General features: G+C 32.9%; 1 protein-coding gene across 2 annotated transcripts in view; it reads left to right on the top strand.

Moving 5' to 3' along the window:
• Positions 1-18,385, top strand: part of RADX (RPA1 related single stranded DNA binding protein, X-linked) — an 81,566-nt gene that overhangs the window by 22,400 nt on the left and 40,781 nt on the right. The window contains exons 7-11 of one of the 2 annotated variants that reach the window (XM_021678122.1): positions 1,345-1,449; positions 2,545-2,709; positions 4,012-4,172; positions 4,996-5,174; positions 11,253-11,326. In XM_021678122.1, the coding sequence (XP_021533797.1) occupies positions 1,345-1,449; positions 2,545-2,709; positions 4,012-4,172; positions 4,996-5,174; positions 11,253-11,326 (684 nt within the window). The remainder of the gene's footprint in view (positions 1-1,344; positions 1,450-2,544; positions 2,710-4,011; positions 4,173-4,995; positions 5,175-11,252; positions 11,327-18,385) is intronic. The other variant, XM_021678129.1, reaches the window with a different exon arrangement.

The raw sequence follows: 18,385 nt of genomic DNA, 5'->3' as shown, positions 1-18,385 counted from the left end.
AGATGAAAAAAATTATCAAATGATTGGTGAGTATTGAGGGGGCTTCAGGCCCATGAAGGGGAACATAACCAAGTATCTTCTAGAATAATACCAGAATCCTTTGGTAGTAGGGAATCTTTTTTACTTTTGATTAAGGAGAGTGAAAAACTAAGGAGAATTAATATTGAGTGTTTGCTATGTACCAGAAGCTCGTACATGTTATCTCATTTTGTACTCCTAGTTACCTTCTTCAAAGTTGATGTTTTTACATATTTACAGGTGAGGAAACAAAGGTCCAGAGGAGTTAAGTAATTTCTTGGATGTCAAACAGCTAGAAGGTGTCAAGTCGGAATGTCTGATTTTTAACAGTCATGAAATGAGAATTAGAAGTTTCTGTGATATTCCTATATCAAGATCTTTAACCATGAATAGTGACATATTTGTAGTTTTGTAAATAAAGGAAGAGTGATGTTAGTTGAGAGTTACTCTTAGTCATTTCAACAGATTTATTTTTGTTGCTATAAGATAAAGAATTAGGAAATGTTAGATACAGTGAATGAATTTATCATTATTATCATACTCTAGGGAAGTATTATCTCAAATGAGAACTTACCATTATTGTGAGGTACAAGTATTTACATTTATTTCTTCATTTCCTAGTTCATAAGACCATAACCATTTTGGGCATGTGATAAGTTAAAATTTAAAAAAATGTTGTTGGCTTAATGAAACTTTACCTAATTGATAGACAGTTGAAAACAATTCAGCAAGGTGAATAGTAAAGAATGGGTTGTATAAGCCCTGTCGTGGAGACTTAAAGTCTAATTAAGATAAACACATGCATAAGGAAATTCAAGTTAACAGTGTATACTCCTATCTGGTGGAAGGAGTCAGAGTAATTCAGGGATCAGTGTTAGATTGGGTTAATCAGTAAAAGCATCCTGGAGAAACTAAGCGTTTTTTCTCTGTAGGAAATAACTGTTCACACTCAGTTGTATGCCTGATTAGAGAGACTTGCCATCTTCAACTGTGCAAGCAGTAACTTCAGTTAGGTGCAGCCACTGTACTTTCTAAAGGAAAAGTAAGTGTTAGATCCTTTATCTAAAGAAAAAGGTAAGTGTTAGATCCTAGTTGCTCCCAGTGTGGTCAAAGGGCTGGCAACGCTAGTATCACTGAGAGCTTATTAAGAAGTGGAGAATCTCAGGCCCCACTCTGAAACTACTGAATCTGAATTCGCATTTTAACAGTTGTCCCAGGTGATTCCTATGTTCATTAAAGTTTGAGAAGCACTGTGTTAGATACTGATCTTGGTATGTCCTCTTTGAAAGGCAGAAGTTTCTTCATAACTGTTTTCATTTTCTACAGTGACCTATTTCGTGTGTACACAGTTGAAAGTTGTCAGGAATGACACTCAAGTACCTAAACTGCTTTACCTAACCACTACAAATGAGAGTCGAGTGTTTATTACTGGTGAGCAATATCTTGGTTTATACTTTATTGGAGATGTAATATATTTTCTATTAATTAAATTAATTTTTACATCACAACATTCAACCACAAGATAGCTTTGTTTTGACCTCCTTTATTGCTGTAAGGATGTTTTGGCAAAGAATATTTAGCCTATGAAATGTATTGCTTCTAGATTAATTATGACTGAAGCAATGATTTTGTGACTCACTGGAGAATTGCATTTATGTCCTTGGGTTAACTTTAATTCCTGCTTGATGTAAGGTAGATAATCATAAATTGCTTTGATAGATTGAAGACTGTTAGGCCCTATATCACAATATGGATACAATAAACAATATTTTTAAATACTAACTAAAAATGTTCATCAAATTTTGGTCCCTGATCTCAGATTTTACTTATATAACAAGAAGAGTCTTATTAGTTATCTACAAGCACATCATTTTTCTCCGTTCTTTCTGGTAACGGGGTCAAAACAATAAAGTTTAAAGTTTCCAGATGAGTGAAGAAATAGTGTGGAGTGGTGTGCTTACTCACATACTACCATGTTGATAATTTAAAAATTTGTCAATAGAAGAGTCCTAGGAAGGATGTAATACACATCTTTGTCAATACCTCATTTTATAAATACTAACAATAATCACATGTAAATGATACTGTTAAATATGTTTTAAGAACATGAATTTAAATGCTGAGCTATATCATAGGCAATTCAGTTCAAACATGATGCCATACCTTTAGGTTAATACATGATTTAAAAATCAGTTTTTTAAGAAGATGCCAACCATTTTGATAGTTAGAAAAATCCAGATTATTAGTTTTCTTTTCATTATGACTTTATCCTGTAGGCAGCTATGGTTTAGTCCACTTAAATTCTAATATGTCTGATTTCCTTCTCAACGTAGGATTGGTTTACTGGCTTTGATAATTTTTGTATACATATTAAGTGTAATCTGCTACACAGTGAATAAATGAACTTCTTTTCTTGGTGACACAAGAGATTATTTTGATATACTGTTTTTATACAAAAAAAGTCCATACAATTCATTACAGTGAGTTTTTTTTCTCATTTTTTGGTTTTACCTTTCTTGCAAAAAGGTCATAGAGGCCAGCCATATACCAACGACACCAAGGTAAAAAACTTTATTCATTGGATTAAAACAAGGACCGATTCTGAGGAAGTGAAGAATACTGTTATTGGTGGATATTACCCCTATCCACCAGTGCCAGAGACATTTTCAAAGTATAGTAGTTCTGTCAAAGGTACTAATGTAATTATTCGTCATGTATGATATGTTTCTATGCCATACGTGTGATAGATATCATGAGCTAATATGTAGCAACACTCACTGATAAAAATTTTGACTCTATGAAGATCTAAAAATACATGTCATGCCTCCTAAAGGTTAATATTTGGATTTTATTAGACTAGGAGAAGGGAGAACATAGATGATGACTAACTAGACATCATATCTTGATTCAATGTTATTGAGATCAAATCTGACTTTAGTAGATCCAACTCCTATGACATTACATACAGAGACTAAAGATATCAAGGAGACACTGGATAATTTGATAACAAGATACTGACACTGTATTATGCTACTCTTGTGGAATGATATATATTGGATATTACACAGTTGAGCGCTACCTTTAAATAAAAATGACACCAAAATAAATGAGGTGCAGAATAAGTACTGATGAGAGGCCTAACATTAATTTATTTTAGTAGAATTAAGATATGATGGTTGAAGAGTTTAATATAAGTATATTCTTTTTTTAAAAGCTGTGGGATAATTGCATGGTTTGGGGAAAAAAAGAGAAACCTTGAAATACTGACCTACCATCATCTAAATATTGGCATCCTCTTGTACTTCATAATGCCAGCAATATGTAGTATATGGTTGTATATATTAAAATGTATATTTCTGTGCAGTGGCTAGGCAACACTTTATACTTTGAAATATGTGTAAATTACAGTTGACCCTTGAACAACACAGGTTTGAACTTTACAGATCCACTTATATGTGATTTGTTTCAATAAATACACAAACAGTACTGTAAATGTTTCTTTCTTAGGATTTTCTTAATGTTTTCTTTTCCCTAGATTACTTTATTGTAAGAATACAGTATATAATATTTATAGAAAATATGTGTTAATCAACTGTTTATGTTGTCGATAAGGCTTCTGGTCAACAGTAGGCTCTTAGTAAAGTTTTGGGGGAGTCAAAATTTATACATGGATTTTTGACTGCAAGGGGTTTGGTGCCCCTAACCCCCCTGTTGTTCAGTGGTCAACTATACATTCAATATGCAAAATTTCTGTTTCAAATTAAGACTCCAGACTAGAGGACTGTATCGCAATTTAACTGATAACTATATTTTGCCTATTTTACAAAAATTGCATAAGGGGATGATGTCAAGCATCAACATAAATTTCACAAATTTAAGTTATGTAGCAAGTTTATGATTTCATGTTGTGAAATGACATTGCAAATCTAATTCTTATTTTTATCATTTCAGTTCTTTAAAACTTACAATTTCCCCGGAATTATTCTTTTGCAGTTGAGTCGCTCTTGACAGCTATAAGTGAAGTGAGGAAGGAGATTGAAGACTTGCAGTATAGGGAACAAAAGCGCATTGCAATTCAGGGGATAATTACTGTTATAAAGTATATCCCCCATGCCAGTGCAACTGAAAGTGCCTCAGCATCAGAAACACTTCGGGTATGGTGCCAGAGAATTAATAGTATATCTCTGAATGCACTGCGATCATAATTACAATTGGTACCTTGTACATTTTATTCAGAACTCACATGTATTGACGCTTAATGATGTAAACCTCAGAGGGAAAAAAAATCATTTATGTGTTTCCTTTGTTTCCTTTCTCTCTCATTTATTTTGGAGCAGGCTGGGCTGAAGTTCACAGCCTCTGATATTTCCCAAGGCCTTCAACACTTGGTATCTTATTTTTGCTTTCTGCATAATTTGAGCCTATTATGATTCTTTTTACTTAAATTCCCAGGTGGTATGTATGATTATATTCTTTCCATTCCTTTTGTCCAGGCCAGAACTATAGGAACACTTTCACAGGAAATTTTTATCTTCATATCTGGCATGGCAGTCTCACCCAGATTTTTTAAGACATAGCAATGACTCTTGTAGGATAAAGGCTCTAGTAGAAAAGGCCATTACTGGAATCTAGGCACAATCAAGACAAATGAGTTAATTTTTTCTGTGAATTTGTCTTTTAAAAACTTATTTCTAGGATTTCTGTTCATATGGAAATAGCATCTAATCCAACTTTTCAGTTATATTAGTATAAGAAGGACTTTTATTTACCTTCCTTTAAAAAATATTTTAATACCAGATGCATTAGGATAAATATAATCCTATCTATAAATCAGCTTTATGAAAGCACTTTTATGATTGCAAAAATGTTGTCATAACTCTTAAGATTATAAAAAATGGATAAACTAAAATTATAGTCTTTTAAGAAAAATAATTTTTGTGAATGTTTAAAATGTTTTCTCTAAATTTTTGGTTTTAGAATGTTAACCGACCCTCAACATCCCAAGCAGCTAGGAGAGAAAATCAAAGTCAGGAAAGAGATAATAATAAACGGCATCAAGATGATGATCCTATGAGCTCTCAGTGTTTTCAAACTGCATATACAAGCTTGAGCCCTACCAAGAAAAAAAGAATTCTGCAAGGGCCATATGCCAAACTGTAAGTCATTTGTATTAAGTATACACGTAGCATATTAATTTTGTTTTTATTTCTACCGTGTAAAATGACCAATTCCACTAGAAGTGGTATTAGTTTTCTAGGGCTGCTAAAATCCAAGATCAAAGCATCGGCAGAGTGAGTTCCTTCTGAGGACTGCAAGGCAGTATCTCTTCCATACCTCTCCCCTAGCTTCTGGTGGTTTATGGCAATCTTTGGCATTCCTTGTCTTCTAGAAGCATCACTTCAATCTCTGTCTTCATTTTCACATGGCATTTTCCCTGTGTGCATACCTGTGTTCAAATTTTCCCTTCTTATAAAGACACCAGCCATATTAGATTAGGGACCTATTCTGGAGTACTGTTCTACTCCAGTAAGACCTCATCTTAATCAATTATATCTTCAGTGACCCTATTTCCAAAAAAGGTCTCATTCTGAGGGTTATTGAAGATGTAATTGGTTATGTATTGGTAGTCATATTGATACTTAGTAGGGACATGGTTCAGCCCATAACAGTCTGCCCTCTGACCCCTAAAAATTCATGTCCTTCTCACATGCAAAATATGTTCAACCCATCAGAACATCCCAGAAATCTTAACCCTTACTAACATCAACTCTAAGTCCAAACTCTCATCTGAACATCATCTAAATCATGTATTGTTGAAATGCAGGGTGATTTCATCCTGGGGCAAAATTCTTTACATCTGTGAACCTGTGAAACTAGACATGTTATCTGTCCAAAACACAATGATAAGACAGGCAGAGGATAAGCATTCCTATTTCAAAAGGGATAAATTGGAAAGAAAGGGGGTTATGCATCACAAGCAAGTTCAAAACCTAGCAGGACCAATTCCAATTGATTTCAAGCCTCCAGAATTATCCTCTCTGGCAGGATACTGTATCTTCTGGGCCCACCAGGATGGTAGCCCCACTTCCTTGGCCCTGAGTGCTGCCCCTGCCCTCTGGAACTGAGGGATCATTGTCCCTTTTCTTGAAAGATAACACATGATCACTGCTGGTTATCTCTTATCAACTCATTTCCTGACTGTAGAATCCCAGAAATCGGATTTCATCCCACCTATGTCCCTTTCAGTCCAAGCTAGCAGCATGCCTACTGAGATGGTTGATGGGATCCACAAATCACAAGCCTTGGGCAAATGGTTGTCCAACAACACTGTTGGTATTCCTTCCAGAGCAAGCTTTCTCATTTTTGCAGTATAGATAGGCTGAGAATTTTCCAAGTATCAAAATTTTGGTTCCTTTTTTCTTAACAATTTCTCAACTTCTCTCTCCCCTCTTGTATTTTACTATAAGCAACAAGGAGAAACCAGGCTTCACCTTCAACACTTTGCTTAAAAATCTCTTCAGCTAAATATGCAAGTTCACTGCATACAAGTTTCACCTGCCATCCAACAGAACACAATTCAGCAAAGACCTTTGCCACTTTATAACAAGGATCGCTTTTCATCCAGTTTCCAATAACCCATTCCTCATTTCTGTCTGAGACTTAACCGGAAGCACCTCTTACATTCATATTTCTAGCAACATTCTGTTCATAACAACATATATACTCTCAAAAAAACATACATATTCTCTAAGGCAAAAAGCTTTCTCTCTATGTAATACTCAATTCCAAAGCCACTTCCACCTTTTAAATTATTTGTTACAGTAGCACTCCACTTCCTGGTACCCAAATCTGCATTCATTTTTTAGGGCTGCTATAATGAAGTACTAAAAACTGTATGACTTAAACAATGGAAACTTAAGACCTCACAGTTCTGTAAGCTAGAAGTCCAAGATCAAAGTTTCAGCAGGGTCAGTTTGTTTTGAGCACTGTGTGAAAGAATCTGCCCCTTGTCTCTCCCCTAGCATCTGGTGGTTTTCTGGCAATCTTTGACGTTCTGTGGCTTGTAGAAACCTCACCCCCAATCTGTGTCTATGTCCAAATTCCCCCTTTTTATAAGGACATCAGATACATTGGATTAGGGGCCCACCCACCCCAGTATGAACTTATTTTAACGAATTTATCTCTTCAGTGAAACTATCTCCAAATAAGATTACATTCTGAGATACTGGGGGTTGGGACTTCAACATGAATTTTGGGGGACATAATATAACCCATAACAGAACCCTCTTATCTGCCACGCTTGGCATGGACTACTTGACAATGAGTTTAAAATGAGGAACTACAAAAAAAAAATACATTTTATTTAAATTTAAAATACTATAGCTTATATTTGTTGACCAGTTATTTAAGCATGAATCTTTCCTATATAAACTTTATCCATTATGAATTGTATATAATTAACATTTTTGGTTTTTCTGAAGCAGAAAGATAACCAAGACACTAATAAAGCAGTTGACATATAGAATCATTTTAGATTTTAAGATTTTTTAAAACTCTAGTCTTTAATGGTAGTTGTGCCCAATCAGGGAACTGTTTTTGGTTGTATCCTGAGCTTATATTCAGCAACCTTGATAAATTCACTTATTCTGAGTTTGTAGGGTTTTTTTTTTTAATTTTCTCTGTATAAGTCGTGTGATCTGCAAATACTTGTGGTTTATTTCTTCCTTTCCAATCATTTTGCTTTTATTTCTTTTTCTAGCATTATTGTACTGGTTAGGACCTCTACTACAGTGTTGAATACAACTGGTGGTAGAAACCACCTATGTCTCATTTCTTTTTTCTTTTTTTAGTGGTCTAAGGATATTTATTTTATTTTTTCACAGCTTTATTGAGATATAATTGACATATATTACTTTGTAAATTTAAGGTGTACAGTGTGATGATTTGATACATGTATGTATTGCAAAATAATTACCACAATAAGATTATTTAACACATCCATGACCTCACATAACTATTATTTTTTTATAGTAAGAACATTTAACATTTACTCTTAGTAACTTTCAAGTATGTATTACAGTGCTGTTAACTGTAGTCACCATAATGTATGTAGGATCCCTAGAACTTATTGTGCCTCTCCTGGTAGGTACATCAATGTGTTCACCAACCACGAAGATCCACCAAGTCTTGATGTCCAGATTTTTGGGGGGGTATTTCATTACTTAGGCATGATAGATTAAATTATTGGCCATGTGATTGAACTTGATCTTCAGCTCCCCTCCCTGTAATAGAGGTTAGGCTAGTTCGGTGTTTCAACCTTTGAGCCGTATGCTTAATGTATCTGATAACAGTTCTTATCTTCAAACTGTCTAGGGGCTCACCATGAGTTACCTCATTAGCATAACGGAGGTACTCTTGTCACTATGGAAATTCTAAGGGTTTTTGAACCAGGAACCAGAGACAAAGACCAGATATGTTCTTTATTGTGCCATAGTTCTAAAGTTCAGCTGTTTTCTTTCTCAGCTGTAGAAAGCCCATTTGATTCTTTTTTAGATATTTACTTTTGAGGTTGTATATCTGTTTTGTCCATCTAGATCACCTGTTGATCTGCTTCTGTTGGTATAATAATAAGAAACATGACCATTCAAGAGCTTATATTAACATTTTAATACAAATGGTAGCTAGTGAACCATGGTGCTCTCTGTTAGATAGTAAAATGTAGTCAAAATCCATCTACTCATTCAAAAGTTAGCACTGAGAAATGAAATATCAACAGACATTAAAACTTCTTCAGTTCATTCTCTTGGTAATATGTACTCTATAAAGAGAGAAAATTAATCACGCCATGGTTAGATGAATCCTTAAAAATCATTTTCAAAAAAATCATTTTCAATTCTCCTCCTAAGAAAAGCAGAAGACACCATAGGAAAAGTTTTTAAATAATGGTTGTTGCCTGAAAAGCATTTGCTAATTTGAATTAATGATCACAAAGACTTTAGCATTTTTTATCATTGTAAATTATTACTAATTTGCTTATATTAGAAATTTCTCAAAGAAATTCTATATTCTGGTCCTTTTTGTATAGTATCTTCTGCTTTTCTTAGGTAGAAGGCACTGAAAATATTCCTTCATTTAATTGTATAGAGAATTTCAATATACAGTGTAAAATTATTTATATTACATCATTTGAATGTCAACATCCCAGTGAGGAAGGCACAGGATAATTATTTCAATTTTATAAAAGAGAAATCTGAGATTCAGAAAAGATAAAATATAGGGTTTATACATATGTGTATGTATATTAAGTACTTTTAATTTCTGTGCATGAAAGATACTTTCTAAGACCTCAATAATGTTAATTATAATCCTGATATAAAGATGAGAGAATGACATTCTATAGAATCTGTATGACATTTACCTAAGGTCAATAAGTTGACAAAAGCGCAAGATTAGAGTACAACTTAGAGTCTCTGACATAATTTTTATAATATTCTGCCACTACCCAGCATTTGCAATGTTCTCTTCCTATAGCTCTCTTTTCCCTCTCTTCCTCAGTTATTTTTCTACACTTATCTTTTCACTTTTCATCTCTCTTTTTTCATTTTCCTCAGTTGATACCTGTAGACATTGTATACCTCCACTTCTGTCATTTATCCCCTCATCTTTAAGACATTTAAGTCCTACAAATGGATGATTACATATTCCAGTAAAAATCTCCTAAGCTACTTTTTAAAAGTTCTGTGCAATGTAATGGTGCTGTTAGGGTTTTGAAAACTATTTCTTCTAATTTGTTTCAGATGGAAAAAGTCACTTCCTAATCATATGTATTAAAAAGTAGATACATGCTGTTTAAGGATCTCAAAATACATGTAATTTAACTATTTTTTAGTTAGATTTCTTTCACAGGTGATGTTTTCAGCTTTCTAATTTCTAGAAATACCATGTTTTCAATGATTGAAAGAAGTTCAAATTACAACTATAAAATATGTTTTTTTATTTGCTGGGGTTTAAAGGTAAATAAATGGATGCATGCTTCCTTCATAAAAGCTACTTCTTTTTAGTTCATTAATAACTCATTAGCAAAATAACGAATACTACCATTATAAGAAAAAATCCATTGATAAAATAAGTTGAGCAATATTATGTGGCATTCAACAATATGACATTCTGTTTTACTTTATGCTTTTAGTTTTGGAAATACAGTAGAAAAAACTCATCACAGAAATATGCTAATAGCCCACAAGATGGAAATCTTTCCTTATAAAAGTAGGCTTCTCCTCAGTTTCAGAATAAGATACTTTCCTTTTCCTCCATTTATTTCAGTTCAATAAATAGTTATTGAGTAGATAGTATATAGAGATACAAAAATAAATAAAGTCTATACTTTTGTAGACTTTATAACAGAGCTTATAGCAGAATCTGTTGGAAGAGACAGACTCATAAACCTGTAATTTGGACACAGAGTGATGAATGCTGTGATAGACGTTTATTCATGGTGCTATGAGAGCAACAGCATGTACAAGGAGTAGTGAGCTTTGACTAGAGATCAAGGATGGCTTCTTTTAGGAATTAATGCTTGAGTTAAATTTCAAAGGAGGAATACGAGTTTGAAGCAGCATGAGACTTATAGAAAACTTTGGAAAGAGGCTGGAGGCTGGACAGTTAGGCCAGACAGTTTCCCAGATATATATATATATATCTCCATCCATCCATCTTTAGTTGCTATTTAATAAAGTTAAATACTTCCTTTTGTGGAATACGCCTTATTGAAAGAACATTTAAATCTGCAATAGTATTTGGGGTGCCTGGGTGGCTTAATCAGTTAAGCATCGGATTCTTGGTTTTGCCTCAAGTCATGATCTCAGGGTTGTGAGATCAAGCCCTCTTTTGGGCTCTGTGCTGAGCGGGGAGTCTGCTTGGGATTCTTTCCCTCATTCTCTCCCTCCCCCTTTGCCCCTCCCCCTACTCGCTTGCTCTCTCTCTTCCTCTCAAGTAAATAAATAAATACAATCTTTAAAAAATCTGTTGCAGTATTTGAACTAAGTTATATATGCATATTTGTTCCTAACTTGTATATATTTTCCTTAAATTTTTAGTGCATTACTTTAAGAAACTAAACCTATATATTTTGCAAACTGATTGAATTAGAATAAATTCTGAATGGAACCAATTAGGTTTTTTTCATTCAAGTGTCTTTTTGTAATTATTTGTTATCTTTTTTCCATCTTTTATAGGGTTCCCGTATCTCAGCCAGAAACTTCTGCACAGACAAAAGGAAATAAACCAGACATGCCAAGCATTTTCCAACGTATGTTGCTTTGATGATGATTATTATTTATGAAATCTTTATGGAACATTATTATATACAGATTACTATTTGATTTTATTCTGCATTTTTGTGTCATGCCTCTCTCTAGCATAATATAAGTACTTTAAATAGATATATAATGTTACTTTTTTTTGTTTTTTATTTACATTAGTTTAGGTCCTTGTCAAAAGTACTGGTCTCAATTTTAAAACAATTTGGTATCATCACCAAAGTGAAAGTAAATATAAACAAGCCTATATTTACCAATTTGGTTATTTGATAATACATCCCTTCAAATATAGGGATTTTTAATTTTTAATTACCAGAAGAATAAAGTAGGAAGTTTAATTTTTATTTGAAAATAAATAAAGCTTAAAAGATAGTTTTAGTTCCTTTCTTTGCTAATGGGTTGACTGGTTTGAATATTGGGTTCATTTCTGAAGAAATTTCATAATACTGTTTAGTTCCTTAGAGTGGTTTAAATCTGATCTTATAAGGGTCATCTCTCTGGACTAAACTTTTTAACATTTTATGTCTTTCTTGCTTTTTGAGTTATTCTTATCTTGAGGTTGACTTCTTGTCAATCTGGCAGATCATAAATCCACAAAAGGATCTAAAGTCTGCATCCCCCCCCCAAAAAAAATTAAAACAAAGAAAATAAGGGGGGAAATCATTATAATATAAATATATGACCAAGCTCAGAACAAGAATGAAAAATCCTTAGGTGCCAAAAACAAAAGAATTTAAATTTAGCAGTGAGTAGGACTAAAACTAAAACTGCTCTCAGGCATTTCAGAACTAGATAGAGGCCTAATTGATTGTGGGCTGAGGTGTAATAACCATATGGAAAGGAGGGTCCAGACCACAAACCTCGTACATGTGAAGTAGGACTAATATAGAATTGGAAGGTTATGAAAGACCAGAGAAAGTAGGCCCATCAGCATGGGGAAGTGTCAAGGAGCTTCCTGTATCCTCTGGGCAATGGTTGGGAAAAAGTCCCACCTGAGAGAAATTGAAATCCCAGACCTGTGCAGCATTGAGGTGTGGTCACCGTTCAATTGACTATAATGGTGAGGACACTGAGCTAAGGAGTTAACAGTAGCATCTGGTCTGAAATCAGTGAAACCCTTAAAGTTTTGACAAAGGTAAGTGTGAAACTGCCTCAAAGGGAGACATCTTACAACCTAGGGTATTTGGGACTCCCATAGAAAATGTCTATAGAAGATGAATTCATGGTTAAAAAATTACAAACGTTCCAAGAAAATGAACTTCTTTGAGGCAATGTGATCAGATGTAATGTGGGAAAATTTATAGCCTAGGAACTAGAAATACTAAACCAATCAGAAAGAGGCTTTAAAATAAATACGTGTTTAAAAAGTTAAAGGAATGAACAGAAACTGTAAGTTAAATATATAAATGCATATTAAATGTATATTAAATTTAAATTTGATTTAATAATTATATATTAAATTTATATTTAATAAATTATATATTAAACATGACACATTTAACTTAATATAGTTATTAAGTTAAATATATAAATTTAATTTATATATTTAATATATAGCTATTAAAATAATTATATATATTTATAATATTGTATAAATTAATTATATGTATTTATCAAATTAAATATATAAACTTAATGTATAATTTATTAAATTAAATATATTAATTTAATATATTAAATATATGCTTTGAAGAGGAAGCAAATGAAGAGATAATTAGTACATTTGGAAGATAGATACAGAGGAAATCACACCAGAGATAGGTAAAGAGATTGGAAAGGTAAAAAAGAAGTTGGGAAACATGGTGGCTAGGGTGAGAAAGTTCAATTTATATCTAAGAAAAGTTCCAGGAGGACATACTAGAGATAATCAAATATTGCCCCAGGAAGAAGCAATATTTGAAGAGGTACATTTTCAAAATTAAGGGTATATATGAATCATTAGATTGAAGGATCACAAAGAATCCTAAGCAGAAAAATTAAATAAATTTATATGCAGACCTATCATAGTGAACCTGCACAGCATCACAGATAGTAAGTAAATGTCTTAAAAACTGCCAGAAAGAAAATGCCTATTTATCTACAAAAGGAATATAATTAGACTAGAAGATTTCTTTTTTTTTTTAAAGATTTTTTTTTTTTTAATTTTGTTTATTTGACATAGAGACAGAGAGAGAGGGAACACAAGCAGGGGGAGTAGGAGAGGGAGAAGCAGGCTTCCGGCTGAGCAGGGAGCCGGATGCGGGGCTCGATCCCAGGACTCTGGGATCATGACCTGAGCTGAAGGCAGATGCTTAACCGTCTGAGCCACCCAGGCGCCCCAGACTGGAAGATTTCTTATCAGTGACAATAGATGCCTTAGATAATGGAATAATGTCTTCAAAATGTTGAAAGAAAATATTTTCCAACCTAGAATTCTATGTTGAAATGAACTTTGAGGGTGAAATAAATATATTTTTAGATATTCAGAGACTATGAGAGTTATTATTCATATTGTCTCAATAAGTGAGTTACTAAAGAATTTTGAAAGAAGTAAAATGAAACCAAAAAGAGGTATCAAACTTCAAGAAGAAATGGTGAGCTTAGAAGTTGATAAAATATTGGTAAATATAAATAAAAACAGGCAGTAAAAATTAATAACAATGGTAAGTAATTTCATAGGATTTGAAATAAAGTAAAACTAAAATACTATTTAAAATAAGATGGGTGGGAAGATGAGAGTTAAAGCATTCTTAGGTTATTGAATCTTTATGGAGAAAAGTAGTGGTTGATGAACTGTAGGCTTTGTAAATTCAAACATGAAATTTAAAATTTTAAGGGCATGCTAAAAGAATAGGTATAGAGGGTATAACTTTCAAAGCAGCAGCACAGAAAAAAAGGGGGAATTGTAAAAATTTAATCAGGACAGTGGAAGGTGGAAAAGAAGAAAAAAAGAAAGGAAAAGCATGATTAAGAAAAAACACAAAATAACATAACTGAGGGGCACCTGGGTGGCTCAGTTTGTTAAGCATCTGCCTTCAGCTCAGGTCATGATCCCTGAGTCCTGGGATCAGGTCCCACACTGGGCTCCCGGCTCAGCAGGGAGCCTGCTTCTCCCTCTGACCTTCTCCCCTCTCATGCTGTTTCTCTCTCTCTCTCTCTCAAATAAATAAATAAAATCTTAAAAAAAAATAACTAAAATAGTTCCAAATACATCAGTAATTTCAATAAATGTAAACATGTTAAACTTTCAGGTATCAGTTTTAAAAATTTAATCTAGTTATGTGTTGTATATAAGAGACACTTAAGCAAATTCATATAGAAAGGTTGAAAATAAAGGAATGGCAAAAAATATATACCTGACTTATCCTAAGGAAAGGTGGTATAGCAATATTAATATGAGATAAAATATGAAGCAGAAACTGTAAATAAAGATAAAACAATATAGAATGATAAAAGTGACATTCTACCCAGAAGATAATAACAAACAGGAATGTATACATCTAATAATATAACCTCAAACTGTAAATAACCTGGTAATTTATTTTTTTAATTTAAAGATTTAAAGATTTTATTTATTTGTTTGTTTATCAGAGAGAGAAATGTGTACACAAGCAGGGGGGAGCAGTAGGCAGAGGGAGAGGGAGAAGCAGGCTCCCCACTGAGCAGGGATCCCAATGCAGACTTGATCCCAGGACCAAACTGAAGGCAGACGCTTAACCAACTGAGCCATGCAGGCATCCCAACCCAGTAGATTTAAAAGGAGCAATTGACAAATTTATGGTCATAACACACTCCTCTCTTAAAGTAATAGAACAAGGAGACAAAAAATTATTTAATAGGAAAGCACACATATATTGATGAAAGCCAGTGATAAAAAACAATCTTAAAAGAAGCCAAAGGGAAAAGATAAAAGACACATTATATACAGAGGAACAAAGACAAGTATAACAACAGATTTCTCTTCAGAAAGTATATTATCCAAAAGACAATGAAAAGACCTGTAAACCTAGAGTTCTATACACAGTGAATATATCTTTTAAAATAGACAAAATAAAGATCAAAACAGAAACTGAGAGAATTCATCACCACCAGACCTGCACAATGAAAAATAATAAAGGAAGTTCTTCAGGCAGAAAAATAATAATACAGATGGAAATTTAGATCTAAATAAAGGAAAGCACCAGAAATAGTAAATGTACAGGTAAAATAAAATATATTTTCTCAATTTTTATCTCTTTTAAATGAAAAATAATAAAAATGTAAATTTTGTAGTTTATATAGACGTAAAATGTATGACAACAAGTGCACAAAGGCAAGAGAGGATATGGAGATATACCGTTAGGAAGTTCTTACACTATATGCACAAAATGGCATAAAATCCCTTGGATGTAGACTGTAATAAATTAAAGTTGTATATTACAAATCCTATAGCAACCCCTAAAAAAAAAATAGCTAATATAAGTCAACGGTAGAGCTAAATGGAATTATTTTTTAAAATATTCAATCCAAGAGAAGGCAGGACAAGAGAAAAAGGGACATAAAGAACAAATTAGTCAAATAGAAAAAATAGCAAAATAACAAATTGCAGCCCTGTCATACTGTTAATTACATTAAAATAAATAGTATGAACACCCCAGTAAAAAAGCAGAGATTATCATATTGGATAAAAAAGTAAGACCCAGCTATATACCATCTCAAAAGACCCTCTAGGGGCACCTGGGTGGCTCAGTCGGTTAAGCGTCTACCTTTGGCTCAGTTCATTATCCTGGGGTCCTGGGATGGAGCCCCACATTGGGCTCCCTGCTCAAAGGGAGGCCTGCTTCTCCCTCTCTCTCTCAAATAATAAAATCTTTAAAAAAATAAAAGAGATCCACTTTAAACTTAAAGATACAATATAAAAAGATGGAAAATATATAGCATGTAAAAGAAAGCTGGAACGGCTATACTTACATTATCAAAGTAGATTTCAGAGCAGGGAATTAAGAAGAATATTACAGGGGCGCCTGGGTGGCTCAGTTGGTTAAGCGACTGCCTTCGGCTCAGGTCATGATCCTGGAGTCCCAGGATCGAGTCCCGCATCAGGCTCCTTGCTCAGTGGTGGGGAACCTGCTTCTCCCTCTGACCCTCCCACCTCATGCTCTCTCTCTCTCTCATTCTCTCTCTCTCAAATAAATAAAAAAAAATTTTTAAATAAAAATCTTTAAAAAAAAAAAGAAGAATATTACATTATTTAAATGTAATATTCAAGAAAACATGCCAATCCTAAATGTGTAGGCACCTCACAATAAAGCTTCAAAGCGCATGAAAACTACTAAATTGAGAGGAGAAACAGACAAATTCATAATTATGTTTGAGGACTTCAGCATCCTTTTCTCAGCAATTGATAGGAAAACTAGACAGTAAATCAGTAAGAATATAGAATACATTAGCACTATCAACCAACTTGAGCTAATTGATATCTACAAAACACTCTACCTAACAATGGCTTAATACATATTCTTTCTAAGTACACATAGAACATTTACCAAGATAAACCATATTGTCATAAAACAAGTCTCAATAAGTTTAAAAGAATCTAATGGAGAAAAGTAAACTCAAATAGATGGAAGGAAATTCTGTATGTCAATTCCAAGATACCCATTTTTGCATATTTTAACATCTCTGAAATTGGGCTGCACATTCCAAAATGAATTATACATCATGATTTCATTGGCAAAGTATTTTTTTTCTTAATGGCACATGAAATAATGGTGTTTTACAATTTGCAGTATTTTATTTTTATTTATTTTATTTTATTTTATTTTTAAAGATTTTTATTTTTAAGAAATCTCCACACCCAATTGTGGGGCTTGAACTCACAACCCCAAGATCAAGTCGCATACTCACCTGACTGAGCCAGCCCGGCACCCCTACAGCATTTTAGATTCAATAAAATAAAAGAATAAAATTAAAAACAAATTAGTAAAATATAAAACAAAAAAGAGAATAGCAGAACCTAAAGTTGGTTCTTTTAAAAGATTTACACAATAGAGAAACCTCTAGCAATACTGACCAAGAATAAAAAAGAAAGCTACAAATAAACAGTTGTAGAAAAGAAAGAGTATTAAACTTACAATAACCATTTTTAAAACTACAAGAGAGTATTATAATTTAATTTGCACACATCTAAAATTATCCAAAGCCAAACTATTTATTGTTCATAGATACATATATAGGAATTTACTCTGGAATGGAAAAATACATAGCTAATTAATGATATTAGTTGTCTCTAGGGAAGGAAGGAAGAGAATACAGGAAGAGTAAAAAAAAGGAGATTTAAACCTGATCTTCAATGTTCTATTTATTTCATTATTTCATTCATATTTTATATGAAACCAAATCAATGCAAATAACTTATGAGGCAATGGGAAAATATGAACAAAATACTTGATAATATTTTTGAACAAAATATTTGATAATATTTTGGTAATATTTGATAATATTTAAAAATTATTATTATTAATAATATAAGTGTTATATCATGTTTATTTTCTTGTTTTAAAAAGTCCTTATCTTTTAAAGATACACATTGAATTATTTATAGGTGAAATGATATCTCAAAGATTGGCTTTAAAATAGAGAAGTAGTGTTGGGAGTAGAATGTTGGCCATGTGGTGATAAGTGTTAAAACTTGATGATAGATACATGGAGGTTCATTGTACTCTCCTAGCTACTTTTAGTGTTTTAAAACCTCTACAATAAAAAAAGTTTAAAACATGAAAATATTTGAAGCAAAGATGGTAAAATATAAGTCTGAGAATGTGTAATTCTAGGTATTAGATATACTGGTAGTTACTATGGTATTCTATGTATTTTTCCAATTTTTCTGTCTAGAGAAGGTAAAAGGTAAGTTTAAAACACTAATTCCTAAAAGATGAATAGAGTTTTGTCAAATTACCTAAGTGTATATAAGCCTACAACAGTTTTAGCACAGGTACAAAAATAAGACATTTCATGGAAATCTCAAGGAACCACCAACTGTTGAGGTGTTACTAGAGTGAGTATAAAGTGTTAAGGCAGGGAGTAGTCTA

The sequence above is a fragment of the Neomonachus schauinslandi genome, chromosome X (assembly GCF_002201575.2).
Source record: "Neomonachus schauinslandi chromosome X, ASM220157v2, whole genome shotgun sequence".
NCBI classification, from domain to species: Eukaryota; Metazoa; Chordata; class Mammalia; order Carnivora; family Phocidae; genus Neomonachus; species Neomonachus schauinslandi.
The sequence above is the reverse complement of the archived record's forward strand: the minus strand, read 5'-3'. Positions and strand labels throughout refer to the sequence as shown.